This window comes from Osmia lignaria, chromosome 11 (genome assembly GCF_051020975.1).
Source record: "Osmia lignaria lignaria isolate PbOS001 chromosome 11, iyOsmLign1, whole genome shotgun sequence".
Taxonomy (NCBI): domain Eukaryota; kingdom Metazoa; phylum Arthropoda; class Insecta; order Hymenoptera; family Megachilidae; genus Osmia; species Osmia lignaria.
Window position 1 is genome coordinate 4,342,715 of NC_135042.1, and position 25,406 is coordinate 4,368,120.

The 25,406-nt window shown below is 40.4% G+C and overlaps 1 protein-coding gene and 1 long non-coding RNA gene across 2 annotated transcripts in view; both read left to right on the forward strand.

Moving 5' to 3' along the window:
* Positions 1-2,328: 2,328 nt before the first annotated feature.
* Positions 2,329-9,200, forward strand: LOC143305837 (uncharacterized). The gene is made up of 9 exons (XR_013063034.1): positions 2,329-3,094; positions 3,172-3,411; positions 3,761-3,976; positions 5,606-5,863; positions 6,885-7,032; positions 7,588-8,526; positions 8,593-8,643; positions 8,752-8,963; positions 9,034-9,200. It is a non-coding gene; the product is annotated as an uncharacterized LOC143305837 (long non-coding RNA).
* A 101-nt stretch (positions 9,201-9,301) lies between these two features.
* Positions 9,302-25,406, forward strand: part of kn (EBF transcription factor knot) — a 74,907-nt gene continuing 58,802 nt past the window's right edge. Inside the window, exons 1-6 of the mRNA XM_076690841.1 lie at positions 9,302-9,709; positions 9,970-10,381; positions 10,459-12,512; positions 12,733-14,154; positions 20,817-20,970; positions 24,585-24,648. Of these exons, the coding sequence (XP_076546956.1) occupies positions 14,084-14,154; positions 20,817-20,970; positions 24,585-24,648 (289 nt within the window). The 5' untranslated portion in view covers positions 9,302-9,709; positions 9,970-10,381; positions 10,459-12,512; positions 12,733-14,083. The remainder of the gene's footprint in view (positions 9,710-9,969; positions 10,382-10,458; positions 12,513-12,732; positions 14,155-20,816; positions 20,971-24,584; positions 24,649-25,406) is intronic.

The following is a 25,406-nucleotide window of genomic DNA, read 5'->3' on the forward strand; positions in this document are numbered from 1 at the left end:
GAGTGCTACCGGAAACACCAGTGGTATTGTATTTTTATTAAAACTATAGAAAAAGGGTTTCAATATTAATTTCGCTCATTCTTGAATATTTTGTACAGAGAACAGCCCTGACTAATTTATTGAAAATTTCTTGATAATAAAATTTAAAGTCAACGTGTTTCGCAGAGATCTGCTGTGCCTGTAAATCCAGAAGAAGTAGCATCCTAAAGGAAGTGGGAGGATAACGGATGCAAGCATTCATCCCAACTGCTAATTCGTTCCGGTCGTAAACGCTTTGGTGGTCGGTTCGTGCAACGTGGAAAGCACGAGCATACGTTTTGTAAACGTACTTGCACGGTCGTAAAGGTATTAGGAACCATGATGTTTCATCATTGTCCGTACAACGCGACATTACTTGCCTGTTTAGGCTTGTTCAGGACGGTATACCGTTACCAGATTTATGATCACCCTTCCCGATCCTCGCGAGACTCCGTCGTTAAAAGGACCTTTTTTTTCTTTGAACCAGGACACGCTGTCAGCCCGTCAAAATTTGTTCGACCGCAGGAGGAATGGGCGGGTACAGAGAGTGCGGGCGGTTTCCCAGAACGTTCAACGAAGGATAATCCTTCGAATAGAGGATCATCCAATTACGGTGCAGGTGACCCCAGCCGTCATTTGTATTCATTTCGTCGCCACTAGCCTCTCTCTACCCGTGCGATCGGTTGTCTTTCTCTTTTGCCTGGCTCTCTTACGCTGTTTGCCCTTCGACAGCATCGAAATTATACAAACGAGCGTTAAACAAAGACTTAGCCAGGACCTTCGAGTGGGACTTTCCAAGGGATTACACGATCCATGCGGTTTTTGAAGCAATTAATTTAAGCTCAGTTGCTGTGACCACACTACCACTAATCCTATTTATGAATGAAGGGTGAGAAAGAGAGAGAGCGATGGTTGTAAATCTGTTCCCAGATAATTTACAATGATATTATTAAAGGATGTCGGTGTTTTAGGAAAAGAAAAAGAAATGTAATTTGCATCTCTTTGGATCTAAAAGCTTCCTGTCTAATTCTAGTGAAAGATATTTATGACTCAACCCAAAGTAACTGATAGTCCTATCGACGGACTGACTAAATTATTGGGTTACTCAATCAGGGGAAAATGTCGTGGGCCATAGATCAGAGACGTAATAGGAAATGCACATATGACGAGATCTTCATGGCTCGTTGGTCGTCGAAGTAAAGCCTAGAGGCAGGTTTATAATGGAGAGAGCATGCACTTGTCCGATCTGCCGCTGCGGTCTAAAATCTGACGCTCCCTTCAGATACCGACGGCACCCTCGTTGATGGCCTTGTTTCCCCTTGAAGTGGATACTGTATCTCTACATTTAGCAAGTTTGAACGATGGCTGTGTTCTAAAAAAGATTGAGAGGGCTGAATTCTAAAGAGGGGGTGAGCGCACACTGATATCATGTCCACATCTGTTTGCAATTGAAACAAGTGGCTCGATCCTTTTTGGTTTTATCGGTTTATTCTGGTCGCTTCTTGTTCGATGTGTAACGAAACTTGTCTCGATGGTTCTTTACACGTAATTGATCTGTTTCAAACGTGTACAATTCAATTTGGTGGAGAAAGAAAATGTAAATTTTATTTTTTACTACAATTTAGTTGCACTATTTTAAAATAATTATTAATCGTATTTAATGATTTCTGAGTAATTTTAACATTCTTTAATTTCTATCTAATATCTTTACGTAACTTTGAATATCTGTAGTCTAATAAAAGATGTAAAAAGAAAGAAAGGATCGTTACATTTGCTAAAAAGAAAAAATGAAGGACAAATGATATCTTGAGAACATTCGCTGTATGGATAGTCGCTTTCATACTGGTAACTAGAGATGATGTTTCAATAAGAGACGGCAGTTAGACCGTCTCTAACGTGCGTTTTGGTCGGCCAGCATTGTCATTCCCATATCTGAACGACCGTTGTTTGCAACAGCATCACAGATACCTTACCTAGCTATTCCACCTTTATACACGCATGAAATCATCTCTCTGCGATGCTACTTTTGATTACGTTCTATACAATAAAGTTTGCAAAACAATGTGCTGTTTTGTTTAAACGCGATTATTATAGGTATGCATCTTTGAACAGCAAAATGAAATTCAAAATGTTCTAAAATTTTAAAATTTTTTTAATGAAAATAAGGAACAGTCTTAAATTAGCCCTCGGATAGCGGAACACAGAGAGAGGCACAATTTTAATTTAACTTTCTATTTCATATTGCTTTTATTTTGTAAATTTTATACTGTTCCTTAAAAAATTATTTTTCACTGAAGACACTATAAAAATAATCACAAGTCGTAATGCACATTACTCGGATTGAACTTCAATAAACGAACAGGTGTGCACACGTCAACAGACATATTATCGCCAAGTGTCTTACGTGAACGACGAAGAGTTGATACGATCACTAGAAAATTTCGAAGTGGTATTGATGTTATAGTGCACATGCAACGAAATGGAGTATAGTGCCATTGTCTGGCATTATAGGGTGGATATAGGTGGCGAAACGCCTCGTTGGTCACCAAAGGACGATGCCTTTCTCTCAATCTGTCATAGCGGTAGCGAAAACGTGGTTCTCCGCACCCGCTCGCCTTCCTCTCCTTTATCTCTGTTTATAGACGCCAACGAAGCTTCGGGCCTGTAATCCAAACAGAGGGTGCCGTATTCACTCACCATAACCATCCACCATGTGTTCATTTACCAACAGATAACTACCGGTTTCCAAGCAAATATCTGTGGACACCGAACGCAAATTTTAACTGGATCCCTCTTACCTTCGATAATCTCCTATAAAATCTCACATGATTTGATGACGTAAAAGTATTGTAAAATGGCACTTGGGGCATATGAATTTAAAGCTTAAAATTGGAAAATTGAAGCAAAGATTAAAAATTTTTATTTTTTGGCAAAATTATAATAGCATCTTGATAAAAAAAAATGTTCAAAAATTCATTTTTGACAGCACAATTAGAATGACTCTTTAGCAGAGATTTGACGAAGAGGCGAGAATAATCAGTGACATCTGCGAGTTCAGACAGGCAGCACTATGGAGGTTGTTTTCAAACAAACAATTATAGCACTCGGTTCGATCAGTTTTAAAAATTGTTCAGTGAACATTTATTCCACCAGGTACCACTTCGGACACGCGGCATTGCACTCGAGGGTGGCACAATGCCGTACGATCAAGTTGGTCCAGGACAATAGTACTTGTTACGAAGGCAACGAGATGTCACCGACCATGAATTAGCGTTGTGGTCGAGGTCGAGCCGTGAGGAAGGGGTTTCTCTGAAAGGGGTGACAAGCGATGGAAACAAGAGAGGAGGAATTCTTTTCTTTCTTGCGTACAGATGCTCTTTATCGAAACACATGGTACGACGTGGCTGCCCGCTCGAAGTTTCTGCCTCGTCCGCTTCAGGATTTATGTCCTGTCGAACTGTGACGTCATAAACGAACCGGTATAGTCGGTGGAAACGATATAGTGCGGTTGTAAAATTGGACAAGAATGAAAATACATCAAATTCGAACGCTGGAACACAAAATTGAAAAATATACAAGGAGATATGTGAAGATACAGAAAAAATATTAAATATTATAGAAAGTTTAATTCTAATACCTTGAAGGAAATAGCATATACTTTTTACAGAATTATGCATCCTTTCCGCCAACTGTATCTATGCTGCAAATATGGCAATACTAATACATGATTCATTCTTTCCAGGCTCATGCAACCCTGCGGAAATTTGAGACACTATACGAGGGATTTTCGTCAAGATATGACGAATTTCCAACCCCTCTGAGCAATCGTAAGTCAGGATATCTAATTACAAGGATTAACTGGATTCTCGTATTAGAAAAGCTGGCTATGGTTAATGTTACTTCAGTGCACAAAATCATTACATCTGGTACTATAGGCTAAAGATTGTTAAAGATAATGGTAATTATTATTGGTTATTATTAAACAAAGGGATTAAGGTAATCTATTCTTTGATTTAATGGAAATTAATGAAAAGCTTACAATTTTTCCAAGCAAATTTTAATTATCCAGTTATAAACAATGTATATAATTTGTAGCCAAGGCGCGAACGAACTGAACGTTTCGCAATAAACAGGTATAATTGGTCGGCGAGCGTTCGAACAGATACGAGGAAACACCATCGATGGCACCTCCCGTCGATTCTACTACCATTTCCACGTGTTTGTAATTTGCCATGAAATGCAGTCACGTTTGTATTTGCCCACACTTTCCCGCTCTCTTTCTCTCCTCTCGCCATCATTTCTCTCCTCGCTGTGAACTCGCCTCGCTATCCTGTATGCAAAGCAAATGTATCATATCACACGGGCCCCCAGGGGTGCATTACAAACCCGATCATAGTATGTTTCCGGCCGTATTAATATGACCGTAAAAATGCAACCTCTATTCCGCGACTCGACCGGACTAAACTGTCCGCTAATTCCATTTGCTGTCGGTCCACGGCACAATGGTTTCGCAACCGGTCTCGTTTTTCCACTCCTCCAACCTGTTTCTTCTTTCGCGATAATTTATTTATCAGTCGACTTTTGAATATTGACGGCGAATATTAATGGAAGCGTTTTAAATTGTTCAAAAACAGGAGTCGCTTTCGTGAAATGATTAAAATACACAGTTTGATTGCGCGGCTGTTGAATAAATGAAAAATTTTTTTTTGTGTCTCACTACTTCTGATGAAAAAATTTGCAAAATTACAAATTTGAAAATGAGAAATAATAATTCCAAATTTTGCCAGCTTGACGGGTTGAAATCAACGAGTACGAGCCGCGAAAGCGATAAATTTCAAATTTGATATGCAACGATTGGATAAATGCAATCAAAGCAGGCATTGTTTCTGTATCGTCGTGCAACGGGTAGAAAAACGATTAACCCCGACGTTTATTTTCGTCGGCATGGTAGCAGTGGGTCGTTTCCGTGACCGCGAACGGATACAACGAATGAACGAGTAGTCGGGGACCAACGAGTGATAATAAAACCTGAACAATCAAGCGGCACGTGCAAGTTAGAAACGAAGGCTAGAATAGAAGAGGAAGCACTAGAAATACCTTGGCGTCTGACACAGACCATAGGATCTCGTTGGATGGGCGTACAGGGTGGTAGACGATAAAAAGCAACCTTTATGGCGTGACGGAATTACCGCTATCCACTGTCGATCCACCGCACCGTGTTACACCCTGTTCGACCCTCTTCTTGATCTTACCCCTATTCCTTCGTGTATAATTGCACCGCCAACGAGATTGTGTCGTTACTGCTTTGTTAGCGCACACATAATGAGCTTTCTGTTGTTTCTTCAACTTTGGTAATGATAGTCTGTAGGAATCGTGGACATAATTACTTTGGTCGATTTTAATTGTTACTTTAGATACACTGTTCAGCTGGCAGTTTCAGGAAGAAACTGTATTTTCATTGATTTCCAATTAAATTTATATTGAAAAATTGTAGCGTGAAAAATTATAGGTACTCAAACATTTATGAATGATACATAATGTGATGTGATACAAATGTTTTATTTTTTGTATAACATCCCCAATGTAGGGAGCAGGATAATATCAAATTTACAGAGGAAATAAGAAAACAGGGTTTCCAAATTAAGCGAGCCGTGGAACAAACAGTGGATATTGCACGCAATGTGTCGCAAACGGAGCCCGGAATCAGTCCTGAGTAAACACGTTAATGTGTGAAATACACACATCTCATGGTGGCTAATATTGCGAGAACGTCGTCGGACAAGACCCTGACACATTGTCCTTTAGTACAAAGCGTTACTTTGATTGCCACTGGGAGTAAACCAAGGTATTGAATCATCCTCTGCTGCTATAGTTTACACTATAAATGTCGAGATATTTTGTTTGATCAGAAATCCTAAACAATTAAACAAACAGAAATTAGCAATAGACGAATTTGTATAATAGAAAGGGGTCGCAATGAGCTTAATATTTAATATTTTACAAAAGTCAGTATTCTAAATAAATTTATGCAAAGTAAGTATATTAATATTTAAAACGTAACTAATTGATAATTAAATTAACTGATATTTATTTATAGCGAAAGTTGTATATTTCCACCCCTCGTGTATTGGTCGCGTTTCCATCATATTTGTTTTCTGAAATCGATAACCAATAAAAAGTGAGCAATCAGCAGTGGAAAGGTTAAAAAAAAAACACAAGGGAAAATATCAGGATAATTATTTTAAACATCGCAAGCGATTGCACGAATGTGCGAAATTCCATGGACGGGTGATCACATTCGCGGGTTAGGTTAAGGGGGTGGAGAGGCACACAGAGGGATTCGGGTGCGTTTACGCAATTACTCGATATTACTGCTCTGGGCATCGGTAACTCTACTAGCTCTCTACCAATAAACGCATAATCTCGTAATACCATTGATTTTCAATTCGTTATTTACCCGGCCTCGGTGGGGTTCTCAAATGGAAGAAGTGATTTTGCGCAGTTTAATCGGCTCGTCGATTCGTAACTCGATTAACTGACCGTAAACTTGCGACTACCGATAGTTTGGGAAACATTTTACCGAAAATGCCGTTTACTCTGTAAAACTGTTCGACCAATGTCATTGAACGGTCGACGACCCCCATGTACAGGGTGTATTACAATATATTTTCATATAAAATATAAACACTTGTTCTACATATTTTCTTGATTTTCAGATATGCTTTCAGGATAATTAATTATCATTTTTGGATACCCATGAATTAATGGATACCCAACATGATAAATTAATAGTCTTTTTTAACTAACAACTATTAATTTAAAAATAATACAAAATATGCATATTAGACTCTTGATTATTATTACAGGTAATGGAAGTATTCCATATGGACCATGTTAACGAGTCGCCTTGTAATTATCACACTTTCAACGAATGTTTCAATAAAGATAACAATAAACAGGAAGATGAAATTGTCGAATGAGAATCGCGGAACGTTTACCACGACTGAATGTTTGGTAATTATAACAAAATACGTTAATATCACCATGTGTGTTCAGGTGACCCTTCACGGTGCATCGGTCCGTGCGCCGATGCAACAGACCGTTTCAAATAGGTAATGCATGCGATATTAACATTGGCAATTTTTCGTATTAATTAACCGGGAATATGCGGTGGCGCCCAATTAAAGCCGATAAAATGTGTATGCCATCCGGCATGGCGATCCGAAAGAACCTTTTTGCGTACAACGGTTCAATAAATAAAATAGCATTTGTATACTACACGTGGATCGCACTTATCGTGGATATTTTTCCCGACGGTACTATAAATGTTGTGTCCGCACTGTAGATGATAATCAGTTGATTTGTTGAAATTTTCCACTATATAATCATCGTTGCGTTTCAACACCGTCATTCGTAATTAGATTTTGATGAAAATCTTACTGTGCTTTGTTAAAAATTGACGAATGATTCATAATACCAGGTAATTTTGAAAATTTATGTCATTAATGTGTGAATGTGTCATCAACGTGTTAAGATGCCGAAGAAAATGAAGTTTCGTAATATTTCCAGATACCTAGGCACGACAATCCAAATACCAAATCGATATCTCAACAAGAGTTGAACGTCTTTGTTGCCTGACGTCATCGTCCGTCTGTAAGTTTATGCAAAGGGGTGGCAGGACATCGGGCTGGCGGGCAGTGGATACCTACATAGCAGAACAAGATGGCATCTTCCCATGAGGATTCTCGAACGAGGCCGCAATCCAGCGGATACACGTCCCATCGACAGCGTTGGAAACCTCTCCCTTATCCTCCTACCCCTCTTTCTCTCACCACGTCTGCTTCTCTCCCTTCTCTCACCTTCACCACTCAGTTTTTGTTCCTCCTTCTATTTCTTCTTCTTCTTCTTCTTCAACTTCGTGCGTGGCTTGGGTGCGTTTGCTTCATGCCTGTTTTGTCCACCCTGATAACTTTTCTCCATACAAATGTGAACATTATTTATAATTTAGCAGCTGAACATCCCATGGGTGGTTGATTAATGGTTAATCTTCTTCTGAATTTGCTTACTTAATTTTATTAGCATAAAAATGTCTGATAGCATTTAAAGAGGAGTATCATAGAGCAAGGTACAGTTTCGGTAATCCTTGGTGCACGCAGGGAGGTCGTGTATCCCTACTACCCTCGTGGGTGTCCTATCTTCGACCAGCGCATTCTCCACCCCCGTGGATCACCGTATCGCCTCTCACCGGAACGATTTCTCGACCTGGATGCATCGTTACATTTTAGCTAACTGGCCGAATTTCCCGTGTTCATCCCCAAAACGATCGGTTAACGACACAGCGCACGAGCATTTCCGCCCCTTCGACGAACCTTCGCTGAAATCGCCAATGTACAGGGTCAGTGGTAATTCGTGCCACTCAGTCGATTGTTATCCCGGCAAATCTGTAACCGAATGTTCGCATTGTCATTTCGTAAACGAGCATTATGACGGAACCTTTGCCAATCAAATGTAAGTACCTAACTACATTTATTTTAAAATTGATAACAAAATTTTAGCTTTCTAATTTCTTTTTAGAAAAATAGTAGAATTCTTTGGTATTAGGAATGGAAGAATGATAAATGAACGGTAAGACAAGGGGAAGTGAAACAAATCTCTCCATTATGGGTATTGAAAGAAAATGGAAAAGCCGCAACTGTGGTTCGGCAGTTTTATCCACTTGTATGTATGTCATAGGGATCGCAGAATGGTCACCGACGTATCGAGTGACCGTACAAGCTTATCATTAATTCACGAAAACGTAGATCCCTGCGTATAAAAATAATTTGGTTTATGGAAACAGACGCGTCCTCGGGCATGGTAGGAGGAGCTTACTTGCGGTTGCGGTTCCATGTTCCTGGGTCTGTGTGGAATAAATCATGAAGTGCTTTCTCGAACTTTCCCAAAATGTATAGAAATTTCGTATGCCATCAAATTTACCTCTTTGCATTTATCACGATAACAGATGTTATTTCTTAGTAGATAGAACTTGGAGGAAACGATAAATATAAAGAATCTATCGAACTGAGCTATTTACTAATGAAAAAAAAATATATAACCACAATTTCTACAGAGACTGGGAATATAATATAATAAATTATAGTAATTTTTTAAAATTTTCATAAAATAATGAATCAAATGAATAATAAAAGGGGTAAGCCATTTAAATTTCCCCAAAACAGATACAAATAGGATTCATTTATCAACATCGTGAAATTATACATGCAAAATGTTTGTTACAGCTCGCCTATCCTCAATCAAAAACTTCTTTCCACGACAAGATCGTACCTTCAGATTATTTTCTGAAAGGAAGGATTAACTGGGAAGGTTTGCGGCCTTTATCTCAGCAAAGGTAAACCCCAAAGGGCTAGGAAACAAAAACGCAATAGCTAATGACGTTGACGCGGCAACCTGTTGTTGTCCAGCCCTTTTGAATGGGAGCATAGAAGCAGGATAGCCGTGCTAATAAATGGTCCCGTCCGGAGGCGCATCTGCGTAGGAAAAACTTTAGCCGAAAAACTTGAGCACCCCTTAGGGGGCATTGCGCACCTCCGTAGTCTCGCCCCCATTCGAAACGGAGGGCGGTATTATCATTATAATCGTGCACCGATGCGCTGATCAGCCGTATTGTCGTACCAAATGCTGAACTAAACGAGTATGTACAATATTGGGCATTGTCCCTATTTCTTCTTTTTTTGGTGAATTTGAAGCTGGTGCCAGTAAAATAATACGTTCGTCTCTCTATCATAATGGAAAAATCATGTTTCATTTTTTAAGGGTTTACAAAAATTTCTATCGTTCTTCTTACCTTTAATGTAAAAGCCTGACCCCATAGAATGAATTATTCCACAAAATTGAAATAATCTACTTTCAATTGATATAAAAAAAATTTTAAGTGTGTGTTTCTTTTTTCAGAAGCATCAGTAAATGAATGCATAAATGCGTCTAACGATTGACAGGTTGATGTCCCTCGCAATGATAACGAAGACAAAGATAATCACGCATCCACTTCACGATTCGCGCGTACAAGTACAAACAAACTCGGTCATAGAATTCTGGACGGTTCTGGTCGACGCACATGTTCCGAATTCGTGAGCCCGGGGGCTGCCACCCTACATAAGCATCACATATGTCAGGACATCTTTGACAGGACCCTTCCTTCGCAGGATACACCAGCTCTAACGCTGGTACATCACGCTAGAGGGGTTCACCTATGGATGGTATTACAGTGGGGTAAAATGTGGTTCACTTGGAGGATGCGTCTCTGTTAGCTTTCAAAGGACTGTCCCTGCATCGCACGCGAACTTCGTGCACCGTCATTTCAAAGGTGCTGCCAAGTGGGCGCATTTTAACACATTGAATCGAGTGTGGATCAAAATTAACCTGGTATTGAACTGTTTTCAGGCTCTTCGAGGTTTCAGTCGGCATATGGAGGAGCAAGTTCTGTGCATAACAGAACAAACAGGGAAACCAGAATCGAAATATTATCATAGTTGAATAATAGACTTAGGACGCTTTTATGGTGGACTAGGTAGGGTGCATCAGAACTGCAAACCATAGTAGTGCGGAATCCCATGACCCTACTGATTTGTAATTGGATTTGGTCGGTGCAGTGATGTTCATTTGACATCATTGAGACATTTAGCCGCGTTGACACCGTTTGCCATCGGATTAGCCGAATATTTAAGACACTTGTACGAACGTGACCCGTCATTTCCAATCACCTAAGCTGTGCTACAATTTTTGCTATTCAGATTTGAGAATATCTCATCTTAACCCAAATGTTATATTTTCTTTTTCATTGCCTTTCAAGTATTTAAAAAAAATAGCCGAATCGAAGAGCAGAAATCAAATATTACATTTTTATTGTCAATGAACGAAGAGGTTTTTTCACGGATCAAAGAATGAAGAAGGAAAAAGTGGCAGCTCCGCTTCTAAATGGACTTTCACGCTCTAGACTACTCGCGTCATTGCCATAAGATGGCAATGTTACAGGCCGTTGGGCAGCCGAGAGGGATCTCATGAATCACGACTCTGAAAGAGCGACGATCTTTTAAAGAACAAATAGAAAAAAAATGGAAAGGAATGAAACCGGTTCGGCACGCGTACATCTCAAACGCTTTATAATGACGCTTGTAATCAGTCATTAAGCTTCGTTATAGATGATATGAATTTTTCAAGCAATCTCCTTCTTTAAGAAAATCTTGCATAAATAATTTACAAATATTTCCAGTTATCATGAACTATTTTTTAATTACATTTAACGGAGGAGGATCAACCTCGAGACGTTCCAATTGCTTGTAAATGTAAAGTACTTGAGAAGAGCTTATCTGCAAGGTCCATCGAGGAAAAAAGGGAGGGAAGTCAAATTACCCGACACAGAAAGCATTATCTTTACTTGATAGGTCTCACACTCTCGAACCAGTGATTCTCAGCCATGAATCTCTTCCGAAACGAATTTAAAAGTAATAGATTGCCTTACAACGGCAAAGTAACAGCATTGAGAAACACTATGGACCCGACTTCCTTGTTTCTCTCTTAAATTTACAATTCGCCAGTCCCTTCCAGCGCATAAATTTATTCAAACAAATTCTATAGTTACTTTTCCCACCAGAACGTCGTGCACTTTCAAATTTATGTACCTAATATCTTTGTCACTTTAAAGGCTTCGTTTTGCATGATTAGTCTATTTTTATATCAAATCAATTAGAGAATTGGTGGAAAAAGACGAGATTATAAATTAAATTTTTATTGAACTTAGGTGCATTTGCCATTTCAATAGTTCAATTGTCAATGTATCCTTAATTACTCAATCTAATTAAATTTCTACCATGGTGATCCCCATGATAGTCAACTAGTCCTAGAAAACATTTTCAATGCACGAGTAAAACAACAACTTCTTTGAACGCTTATTCCTTTGAAGACAAGTGATAAGCAGGTGTAGAAAATTACCGAGAACGCTAAACCTGACAAGAGGAAGATCAGGTAAACCAGTTGCTAGTAAGCCTCGTTGATCTCCTGAGGGAGAGACCATGGATTTCCCCGTACTTGATTGCAACTCGATAAAAACTGGGGCAGGCTAGGTGCGAGTTCGAGGCAGCTTCCACATCACAGTGAGGTGTTTCTTCGCGGTACGTGACGTTCCTGCCATTAAATGTCTGCACGTCAAGAGAGCCTCTCCTTGCCAGACGTCGACGTCTCTCCAGGAAAGGACACCGGTGCTCCGCCATCGGAGTGCATTTCAGCGTACCAGCTTGCAAATACTCGGACGCCAGTCATTGCTGCGATTTTCTTCTCAACCGTCCTCTGATTATGCTTCCTTTTTTCCCGCGTTTTGTCGCCTCGTAACGCGTCGCTCATGGAATTCATCGTGCAAAGAAACGCATCCAAATTTGGAGGACAGTACGAACGACTGCAACACGTGGGCATCGAAATGAAGTCCCTGCTCAGCGTCGAATGTAAGCGATTTATTTCACCTGGTAGGGTGTTTTTAATGGGGTTTTACTGTTGGTCTTTAACTATAAATTTTATTTGCATCAGTATTTATAATGCTATCAGTGAAAGACAGTGCAATTTAATTTAATACAACGAGATAATGGTATACATAAGAATTTTTAATTTCCAATTATTTTTTTCAATGAATATAAATATGTTTCGGGTAAAAATGCGTTTGTGCAGTTCGACAATTATAAATCGAAGCTGGCATCGAACGGAGAAGAACGCAACCCTTACCTAAAGGGTCGACGGCGCGCGCCAGATTGACAGTCTCGTGACGTTACCGTCGCGGCGCCACCGTCTTTGGTATCCGTGATGGGTGGAAACTATCCGTACGGATGAGCAAGCCGATTGGTCGGAAGGAAGCCGTTGGATTGGAGGAAAATGGAGAATGGGCAAGGCGAAAGCGGCAGGCTGGTCGTTGCGCCGTGTCAGTAGAGGCCACGCCCATCGAGAAGTTGGAGGCCCGTCCCCGTTGGGACCCGCTGGCACGCCGCTCGTGCCGGCCCTGACACATTCGACAAGCGGCGCCGTAACGGGAAGCAACGCGCGGCTGGGGACCTCGAAGGACCTCTCCTCTGGTTACGAGACACCCTACCGACACTTTCGTGCCGGCGATACGCACCACATCGACATTGCCCGCTGCTCAGATTACCGCCTGCACTACGCGTATCCGCCACGATTACATCATCCCAGGTGGATCGTTGGAACATCTCGAAGGAGTTCGCGGGTACACGCTTGGGACCACGATCGAGCAATCGAACGTTTCGATATCCCGAAGAAATTGAGATCACCAGTTTTTCATCTGTCGTTTACTCCGACGATCAGACTACGGCGTGTTTAACGGGAAATACCGAGTGATACCGAGAGTGAGAAAGTTTAGTGAGGGACGAGAGGGACGGCGGACCGGTTTTGTAAACAAAGCCGAGTGAGTAAACAGAGTGGTTCAGTGGAACAAACGGCGGAGACGAGAGCAGTCGTGGCGTCGATCATTAGTCGCGTGCTCGTGATCTACGGGGTAGTATAACGCGGGACGCGTGTGCGCCGACACGCGGTCGGCAAGGGATTTCATGGTGTGACAGGTTGTAAAGATATTGATGCGCAGCCACGAGGCGTCAGCACCACCATACCGCGCGATTGATGCTTGTCCCTGAAGACGCGTCCTGATCGAGGGGCGAGCGTCTCTCTGTCGCAGATCAACCGCGAACGGCTCGCGAACGAGCCGATTAACGTTATTCGAAAAGGGTGACAACGGGAAGGTGAAAGCCTGTTGCCCCAGGAGAGTCCGTACGGCCTCACGACGCGGTCCGACGAGTGGAGTGGTCTCCTGCCCAGCTCCACGATCGTGGGTGCTGGGGGGTCGCCATGGCTCGGACTTGGCGCTGGGGGTGGCACCGGGGCCACCACCGGGGGTGGAAGCCCCGTCGAACTCGAAGGCCACTGGGGACGTAAGCTGTACGGGGCGAGTGTAGCTCCACCACCGCCGCCCCCGCATCACCACCCGCGGGCGCCTCTCGTTTTCGCGCCTCAGGACATGAGGCAGATACTCAAGGAGGAACCTGTGCCACGTGCTTGGCCACAGCCCGCGCTAGCCGATAACGGAACGTAAGTACTTTTTTGCATTCGTTGTTCTCATTTTCTTATTAGACATTTTTCCATTTTGTTTCGAGAATATGTGAGATGAAGAATAAGGTGGTTAGATTGAAAAGGAGTTTTCTTTTTTCTTTGTGGAAAATGCTTGATTTTCAAGAAGACATTTTGACGTTCTTACTACAATTTTTCATTACTACCTACTTCAGCATGAAAATTATTAATTTTATTGAACATTGATTTACAATGGCAAGTGTCAGAGAATAAAACGTTATGTTTTATCATTTTCCACATCGAAAGATCGGATTTCAAAGAAAATTGCATTTTAGTTTGTGTAGGGGGTGTACAAATAAACAAAAACAAACATGAATTACAAGTTTAAAGGTATCTTTAGCAGAGCGACGGTAGAAATCAATTTCAATTTTCTACTTCCATTTTATGTCCAATAATAAAATCGCAAGTGTAGTTATCGCAACTCTTAAAAGACAATCGCTAATAAAAGTAATTACATAAAAAGTAGATGTGTAAGGAACATCTTCAGTATCAATTCCGCTCAAAAATTATTAAAAAGATCAGAAAAAAGTAAAGAAATAGGTTTCTCTTTGTTTTGCCGTAGGCCGTCGGACGGCGAAACTCATTGCGACCTCCGGTATTCTTCGCAATTCAATCCAAAAATTGTTTATAGAAAAATAAAAAGTGCAATAAATAGAAATTTTGACGATAGGAAAGGATTTAAATATTCATATTTATTAGCGATTTGTCTAATATTTATTAGTGATATTGTCTCTAGTTCAATTTAGTTTTCCGAAAGTTTGCAAACACTACAAGTATTCTAAACTTCAATTCGGACTATGATTTTTTAAATTTTATATAAAAGTCTAAAAGCAAAAAGAATTAACATTGTGAGATAAATAACACTTTGCACGTTTATTTTCTACCGCGACATTTCAATTTCTAGATGAAATAATACAATGAATAAAAAGACATACAGTTGTTATTTATCGTGGTATAAGTATTCTACAAATTTTACAATTTGTTTTTTTTATCTAATGTAATCTTCTTTATGCTAGCAGTAAAGAATTCCTTGTTTTATTGTTTGAGCCAGTTTTTGCACGTTTTAACTTCTTTTTGCGAAGAAAATCACGTGAAAAGGTTTACATATTTGGTAAATATTCTGGAATAAATTTTAGCTAGTTTTATATCCTCATAAACTGCAAATCTTATCATTGAACGCAATTTTTTCAAAGTAGACACAGTTTTCGAGAGGGCTTGTCGCTGTTAGATAAGCAATTGAAGTTATGTACTACAATAACTGTCAAGCAACTGTTAAAAATTTGATGACAAAGATAGAAATTTGTGATTCTGAAAGTATTAATCTTTCCATATGTTCAGAAACATTCGAAATATCAACAACGTGCATATCCTGTCATACGTCGCATCGAAGCGAAAATATTAACCTATTTTTACAACTAGGAAGTCGATCAATAACTCTGTGTACGGTTTATAAACAGTACATCCCATGATTCTAAGAACTCCATTCTGAAATCACGAGCCTCTTAATCTGCTTAGGTATGTGTTTACAAATTTTGAAGGCCCTGAATCGACGCGACGCGACGCGACTTAAAGTTCCACAGTATCTCCGTAAACTTGATAGGTATTTAATTGTTTCGCTCATCTCTGAGTTTTGTCTAATACGCCTGTCAAGAACGATGACATTTTGATCGACTGTATTTCATAAAGAAGGACTTGAAAAATTGTCAGGTAGTCACAAAAACCTAACATTTAACTCAGTGACAGCTGATAAGAATTAGTAGTGGTAAAGGTAATTATTTAGTAATCGGTCGGCATCATCGATACGTTGCGAAAAATTAAAAAATTAAAAAATATTTTGTTTAATTTTATACTGCGAGGGGCTGCAGCGATAAACTTTGTCTAGTAGGTACACATGTTGATTCGATTTTTCTTCTTCTTCATTAAACCCGAAGACACGTTCGATCTTGGACGCGTCAACGGGTATCAAGAACGTCTTTGTATTTCGTGGCACGACGAACAAATAGCCGGTTTATCTTTGAAAGCCGATCGTTTCAAAGCGGTTCACACGTAGCTGCATTTGGCGAACGATAAACCGTGCTTTATTGCAAGCTCGCTTAAGGGATTTGTACGACGTGCAAACGACGAAGGTACAGATACGCGGACTCGAGAAGGTAAATCGACCGGGTTGGGGGCTCGCTAATCCAATAGCGGTTCTCTTAACTAACCCCTTCCAAGTGGCGTGACACGGGAACGGACGACCGGAATCGAGTTAATGTAATTGAGAGTTTTAGCGCCTTTTGCACTCCTCTCTTCCCACTTTTATTCGATTGTTTTCCCGCCACGCTTTTCTACACTCCGAAGGAACACTGAAAAATCATGAATTGGTTACCGTTTAAGAGATCGTAATCAAAAATTGAATTTTTTATTTTTTTATTAGCCTGACTTAAAAAATTCTGTACTATTATTTTTTATTGTTTATTCGCTTTTATTGGAAAAATTCAAAAAAGAGAAATCATGCCAAGCGACGGTCTATGCATATTGCAGCATCCATTTTCAAGCATAGAATTCTTTATGTATTTTTCTACATCTATATATGTATTTTGGCAAATTTTTGTTTTCATTGAAATATTAACTTTTAGCAGTTATTTCTATATAAATCAGTATTTCAATGCTGTTAGATAAAACTAATAATGAAATGAAAAATTTAATTAGAATCATCGAGTTTTCTTAATCAAAGCATAATTGAAACCACGCCGGGGCAATTTGAGACAAAACGTTAAAGCAGTGGCATCGTTTCTGTTCAAATTTACCGTGAAAAGTTTCTTTTTCTTCTTGAAAAGCGGTCGTGACACACAGACGAGCTGTGCCGCAACTCGAAAAGAGGGTGCGAGAGGGTCTGGCGAAACTGTTTTAAAACTCCCGGCAAACAAACATAAACTCTCACGCTTTTTAAAAACCCCTAAAAAAGTTATCCACCTAATGAAGCAGTAAACTATCGTGCTCGACGAAGGGACGAGGTGTGTCGCTCGTGGAGAAAAAAAAAAAAAGAACGATGACGTTCTCTGTAACTCTGGGGGATGAAAGTGAAAGCAACGTACGACGGGACAACGTTCCGACGCAATTGTTGCTTTCATAATTCAGAGGATATATTTTTATCCTTCGATATATCTAGTGGAAATAATTTTCTGTTGTTTAAATACGTTTGTTGATTGTCTCGAGGATCATTGGCGAATAAAATACGTACCTTAACATAAAATTTGCAAAGAAGTTAAATTAACTTTCTTTTTAACTCTTAAAAATAATGAAAAACTATCAAGCTCAAATAAATCTTTTATCAATCTCATTTCATTCTATTGCGAATCAGTATAGAATTCGTAATAGTAAACGCATTGATAAACTTTTGTCAGAGAAAACCGTGAAATATGACGTTAAATTGAACAGCATCCGCGACACGGTGGACTGGTCGCGAATTACATTCGGATATATTACAAATTGCTCATTATCTCTGCGCGTATTATGAATCACGTTGAGCGCGAGCGTAAATAGAGTGCGTTTCGACCAACTCGTAATAACTAACGGCTGGCTGGTATACATTAACTGCGGATTTATTGTAATTCTCCGCGATTGCTTTATCCACGAATTCGTAACCGTATCCGTGGTTTCGTATTATCCGCATATTTCGTCCGTAATGCATTGTGCGCAAATAGCATAGGTTGCGACCCCCTCTGTAAAGTATAGACCAGCATCCACTGGTTAATTCGACGATCTGCGCTCTCAAATTGCCCGCGTGTCAATATTTATCCAATGACTGATAAATCAAACAAAAAAAAAAAATTGCTATCCACTTTTGCCGACGGTTTTCATTTGTTGCACAATTTATTTATATTGTATTTTTGAAAGAGTCAAAATTTACCTATTTTTAAATGTTTTATGTAACCATATCGCAACCATATTTATCACGATTACTTGTTAATTGGTACTGTAATTCCATCGAATGTAGAGGCCGCTCGTTCAGCTAATTCATTTCGATCACGCTTTTCCTTAAATTGCCATTTTCTTGGCAGAACTGTATTTGTAACATCTGGACGCAGGGATGGGTGCAACGAAAAACTGGTATCGCGCGAAAAAGACACCTATCGCGTCCTACATCTTCATTTGCCTATTTGGCGCGCGTTGATCGCGTATTTGGTTATCTTTGTCGGCCAATCAGATCGGATCGGATCGAAATACAGCATTGCTTCAGTCGTCGCGAAAGAAAAGTAATGCAGCAGAGATCGCAATGCCTCGAGGCCCTAATGCACCGGCACGTTGCCTGCCACCGATCAACCTTATCTTTTATCCGAAAACAGGCGCGTGGCAAATTGTACTCGCGAATCCAGTCTGTAATTATCACTTCTATGCCGACTCGTTTCAACTACAATCGTTGATTTCACAGATTTCTAATCCTTCTGATATTGAACTGACCATGGAACATTTTCGCTATGGCAATTAGCGTGTTAGAATAGTATTTAAAAATAAAAGTGAAAACGATATTTTCGACTTCATAAATTAAATTAAAGAAATTTCAGTACCATAAATCTAATAAATAGAAGTGATATGTGTTTGAATATTCCAAGCATAAATATGATTGAATGGTTCTGTACGTTTTGATTACGAAAGTTTGTCGAAAAGTCCAATTTCAACTTGACCGAGGTACAACAATGTGGACAGGTGAATAGATAATACGACCCCTAAATGTTGGACACGCTTAACAAGCGGCGAGAATATGAAATGACGCGAAAAATAGCCGCTTAATAGAGGAATATTGGCTTGAAGCGCTCTCTCACCGCGTGATTATAATTATACTGCGCTGTTAAATTGCCTCGACCCCTAGATCCACTGTCCATCCACATGTGCTGTGTATTTTCACGGTTTTCCTCTTTTAAACCATCTCTTTTACCCAAACATCGCAAACGGTTTGCATTTACTGTTGGAATCTTTTCGTTGAAATTTTTTTCCCTTACTAAGCAAACTTTATAAAAAATTTCTTCATTTTCTTTTTTAGTACAGTACTGGTTTTTTAATTGAAATATTTCATCTCCAAACATTGTTGACTAACATAAGCACAATTACTTTATTTTAATATTATTTTAATATTATAAAAGATCCAGGCATCCGGTTTAAAGTTAGATTTCAGAAAAATGACACTACTTATAGAATGACCCATCACGATATTATTACCTGACAAAATGTCATTGTCATTCTAACGAGTATGATCTTGAAACCGCATAGCTGTGGCCCACCGCAGCTGGCAATAGTTTCCAAAAAGGTGCGCGACAGTATTGCACCGCAGGTGATAATGTAACGGTGCGGCAGGACGTGCCTAACACGTTATATAGGAATTGGTGCATGGCAAACGGGGCAAAATAATCGGACGTCGAGAGTTATGGGGCGCGAACCGGCGGCCGGTTAATCAGCCACCGATAATTATCGACACGGGCAGTACATCACTCCCCTCCTACCCTTTCTGCCGCCCGGTTTGCCCTCTTTCCCCCCCTGAACAAACCCCTCACTGCACTCGATTCACCACCACTACCACCCTAACGCTCTCGAATACCCTGCTGACGAACCCCTTGTAGCCTGCTCCTCCTCCGCCACCGCCTCCTCTTCCTCTGCCTACCGGCAGACCGACATCCCACCACCTGCCGTGACAAACGCACCGCCGATACCATCATTTATTTCGCAAATGTGCTGCAAAACTGCCGCTATTCATTTTCGGTCCAGTCGATTCAGTTTTCCGCTCCGAGAGTCCGCCCTGATGTGCCACTGCGCACCCGCGCGATCGTTTTATCGCTTAGCGCTACCACCGCCACCGCAGAATCCCGATCGCGGTGGTAACGACGGGTCCTTGCCGTTCTCTCCGATAATGCAATTTCTACGCACTGCTTTTTAACCCTCTCTGCACTCGTAACTTTGAGCCAACACATCCGTTGCGTCGCCAAACCGACTCTCGTGCACCCCTCTGCGTGGATGAGAATAATTCTCACTTTAGGAGACTCTGGAGATGACTTGATATGAAATAAGGGTAGCACAGTTGTGTTGAGGAATACTCGAATGGTTAAGGGTAATCAGAAAAGACATGGTAGCAGGTAGCTCAGTGAAAAGTCATGTTTTAAAAGATCAATCCCGAATGTAGTCAGATAGAAAGACGGTGCAAAAGCAGCACACCGGAAAAGGGGGACTTTCCGTGCCATTACTCAAAGATGGCATTGGAGTCCGGTGGCCTAATCTCAGCACATGAGACCTTAATGGGATTTTAAGGCGTCGAGGCCACCTGCGTGTTCCCCCACGGACAATCTCGTTTGTCTTTCCTCTCTACTAGTTTCGGCATTCTTATTGCATTCAAGGCCGAGTAGGACATATCTATCTGACCCTACATTACCGAATCTCGTCCTTGACATCCGAATTTGGTATCCTACATCCTTTGTTCAGCTGGATATGCACTGTCTATCCTTGTTGAGATGTTAAGGTAAATTTTGGAAACTTTTTTTTTTATTAAATTTACTACTTGTAATTATTATTTCTGCTATTAATGATTTTATTTTTTAGAAATTATAGCATCGAAACTTAATAATAAAAAAACTTGGGTTTCATATGAATTTCAGAGTCGGAGTCGGCAGAGCACACTTCGAGAAACAACCACCAAGTAATTTGAGGAAAAGTAACTTCTTCCATTTCGTGATCGCTCTCTACGATCGACACGGTCAACCGATCGAGATAGAAAGGACCTCCTTCATGGGTTTCGTCGAAAAAGATCAGGTAACATTTTTGACATCTTGCACGCGTTCAATACATACATAACGTACAAGGTGTCCTAGTAATCGTGGTACAAACGGAAGAGGCTGATTCTACTTAAAAAAATAATCAACTAAAAAAAATAAATCTAACAAGTTTAGTTTTAAAATATTACTCCGAATCCGTATGAAAATTGATCCGAAATCGCGTACATTTATCGATATAGAATTAAAAAAGACGCCGACAACATCGGAATTTCAATGTTCATAGTAGTGGCGGTTTTCTCGAGAGGTTAAATGGAAAAAGGTGAGGTGGACCTTTATGACATCGGGGAATATCGTGCGAGCGTACGCTTATCTCGATAATTGCCGTTTCTATCGGGGGTGACGTCAAATATTAAACGGCTTCGCCTGTGCGTATCGATAGTCGGCAGGATACACCTCTAGCTTTTCCAGCAATTAGGCCGACAAGCGAAAATCCATTGGCCGTGTGAGAAATGGACGGACGCGATCGTAGGAGCATCCAATGTGGTCACGCGAACCACCTAACAAATAATAGGTTTCCTTTTCTATCGATGATCTTATCTTGTCGAGCATTTGTTATTGAAATCATTGTATAGTCTTCTGAATACCTAACAATTAATTTTTATTTCAAATTATTATTAAACATCATAACGACCAATATGATATTATTATTACCGTAATAAAGAATTACATAATATGAATTGAATTTAAAATATTCTGCAGCAGTCGTTGCAATAAAAGATTGATAGAAGTTGAATTATGTTCGACGTATCTGTCTTCAATTGAATCGCAATTCGAATACACACTCTAATGTATTTTCATCGCACTAAATAAAAACAAGAATTTCCGCGAATGAAGTCATTAGACCTGCTCCGTTTTCTTGATCTCTACATTTTTCTCAGAACACATTAATTAAGAGCAATCAATTTTATGCAGCTTTCCTTTGAGATTGATTCATAACTCTGGTTTCATAATTCTTCCTGAAAGTTTCCATCTCTTTCTCTTTTCAAAGTAACAATGCATGTTATTTGGAAAAAAATGAGAAAAAAGAAAATTTCAATTTGCAAATAAAAATGATAAGGCTTTACGTATCGTTTCCGTACCCCGGTGTCGTATAAATGCACGAATATCAGAAGTTTAATGACAACAATCGAGGTATACGATCTCGAATGATTGCTCAGGAAACTGAAGTCATCAACGGAAATGATATTTGACTCGTGCTCAAAGATCTATCGCGATCCCGTGCGAACGGCTCGGAACGGGACACGATTGTCAGCGCGGTCATCGTTAGAACTGCACTTTCTATTGGTCAATTAGTATAGCTATTTAAGGAAAAGCTGACTGCCACACGCGGTTCAGCGTTCATTCTTGCGTAAGAGAAATCTCTACACACGGAGAGACTGTTCGAATGGACAAACGGCCACGCGAATGGACGCGAATCCCTTCCTTCCTAACAACCAGTAGCCAGTTGTGTTCAAATAAACGTGAACACCGAAACTTCAATTTAAAAACTGATTACCAACTTGGATGTATTTTTCGATTCATTATCCAATATATCCAAATTCATTTACACTAGGACCTAAAATTAATTATCAGTTTATTCATAAACCAACGGACAAGAGTACCTACTTCCTATTCCTTAGCTTCGATTTGCTTATCCAGATATCTCCATTCCTCCCTGTCCCCTGTAAGAGCACGTCTATGTATAATTCACACGAACAGGACAGTTGCATTGCATAGTCTCCCTATTAATTAGGGTCATGCACCACGAACATAGATCAGCCCCGGTGTCGAGTAGCCGTTTGTGGCCTGAGCGCACCTACGCCTATTCTCGCCCTCGTTGACTCTGCATCGAGATAGAGAAACATTAACATATTTTTACGGAAGTCAATTATTTAACAAGTTCAACCGGGGTTGATCCGTCGGTCGGTCACGTACTGCACTTCTGTCAGAGCCATCCATGATGGGTCAGAATTATCTTAACCCATAAGACGAAGTAATCCATTGATGAGCCACCTTAACTTAAATTTCCTATTTTAATTATTAAAAATATAAAGAAATCAAATTTTTATAAAATATAGGTAACAGAGGCGGAATAATTAATTTTCAATTTTCGAGTTTCCAATTTGTTTTCTTAACGAGGACTACATTATTAAAGAATGAAATTTTCCAAAAAATACAACATAGTGAATAAATGGCGACTGATCAGCAAGAGTACGAAAATGGCCCCCGGTTCGAACGTGCTAATGCACGGTCAACGGATCGATCGGCCGATTATCATTGGCCAGGAATCGTAACATGAAAGCCAGTAAATAGAGCGTGTCTGCGCGATGGCAGGCATACCAGTTCCGGGAAACTGGTGTCCTACGTAAATACAGGGTCTCCACGTCCGTTCTCCGTTCTCTCCGCTTTTTATTCGTGTTTAATTAAAAAGTAGTCGTAGCAGATCGGCTGACCCGCGCGTATATCGTGCGGCTGCGAATTTAGAGATTAATGGCTGTGACGAAAGCCGATGACAGGAAAGAGCTTAATACGTACACACGATCGAAGGAAAAAGGGAAGAATGATGTCGATCTGACGACGAACTAACGACTAGATCATCCAAGGTACCGTAATCAGGGTTTTCTGATGTTGCGAAGGAAGAGCGTTTTGCGAGGGGGCTTGTCAATAACGTCTCGTTTACATTGATAGAGTAAATGATAGAGTATAGATACTAGCGATGGTAAATGGTAGAGTTACCTACTATAATTATATAAAAAATCGGATACCTAATTGATATCGTATTAAAGCTAGCAAAAATAAAATATTAAGGGTTGTAGACGTAACTTGGAATTATTTTTATCTAAATTAGCTAAAAATGATCAAGACTCAATCCATTGATAACGCAAATAATATTTTCAAAAATTAATAAAAAAATGTTAAGGGTGCTCTTTAACCGACTGACGCGTAGCCAACTGATTAGGTCCAAAGTAATTACGTTAATATCCCGTCAAATCGATCCGTTTCTTGCCGGTTGTTACCGATTCGAAAGATTGTATGCACAGCTAAAAATCGTGGCCAGGAGGGTTGTTGAATCGTGGCTGTTCCAAGGGTAGTTGAAAATGCATCACCGCGGCTGCGGCATATGGCGCGATGCACGCCATGACTCGTCAACCGGGCAGCATGATAATTACGCATCGCACGCCATACGTAATGGCACGGCTCTTACCGGCACATCAAGAAATTAATAATTAGCGTTAGGTGGAGTACGGCCAAGAGTTGCGTCACAGTGCACTTAATTAAAATAGAACGGGGCGCGAAGAACGCAGCAATGAATCTCCGTTCCTTCATCCGCTGTTTCGTTTAAGGCGATTTAAACGACGAAATTCGGTGTGATTAACGAGATTTAGCTAGGATCAACATCATTTATAAAGAGTTGATGAATGAATCTCTTGATATTGAAGTACATAATTTATATTGCTTAATGAAAAGTTCACACTTGATCAGAGAATGCGGATATAATTTTCTTTCGTTTCTTGCTTAAAAATATTTTTGATATTGTTATCGTAACAAATTATGATTTCCTAAAAATTGAGAGAATATGTATTTCAAGCGAAGTGTGTGTTTGTTTTCTAGGAATCCGAGGGTCAAAAGACGAATAATGGGATTCAGTACAGCCTGCATCTGCTTTACTCCAATGGTGAGTGAAATGAATTTCTTTCATAAAAATATGCGTTTGTCGAAACATCAATCTGCGAATGCGTAATGTTCGGAGTGTCGGGCATTCGATAGGCCCATTCGAAGTGACGATGACGACGGGCCATCAACATTCCGTACAGACACCCAGTCTCTCAGGGCCACTAAAAATCTCAGGAACTTTCGAGGCCCGGCCGCGCAACAGAGACATATTTTATGTCACTGGGCCGGCATGGGTCCCGGCAAAAAGGCTCGAGCTTCCGTCCTGAAGAAGCATCGAAAACGTCTGTGTGCCGCGAGCGTTAGGGAGGGAAAGGAGAAAAGGGGGTAGAAGAAGTCGATGATCCGAAGGTGGTCCGCGCAACAGAGATCCCCCTCAAAAACATGTTGGTATTATGAACATATTAAAAAGTCGCAAGGCGCTATCTCTTGGCTCTTCCAGTTCCATCGGTTTTTCACTCTTCGTACGTCAGAAACAACGCCAACCTCCCGTGATGCTTTCTTTATCTCCGCTTCTTGCCGGTACTCGTGCCTCTTTCTCTCGCCCGTTATCTTTCCCTTTCTCTTTACCGTCGTTTCATGCGACAGAGAACCTTCTTGCGCTCTGCTGTTGCGAGCCGATCAATCAATGCGAGATTTTTGCGTTGCCAGAGCTAACTGGAGGGGCCGAACTACCATCTATGGACGCTAAACCATGTTGCCAACAACGTACAACAAGAAACTAACTATTGCGAACTATGGGATACCTATGGGCACTGGATA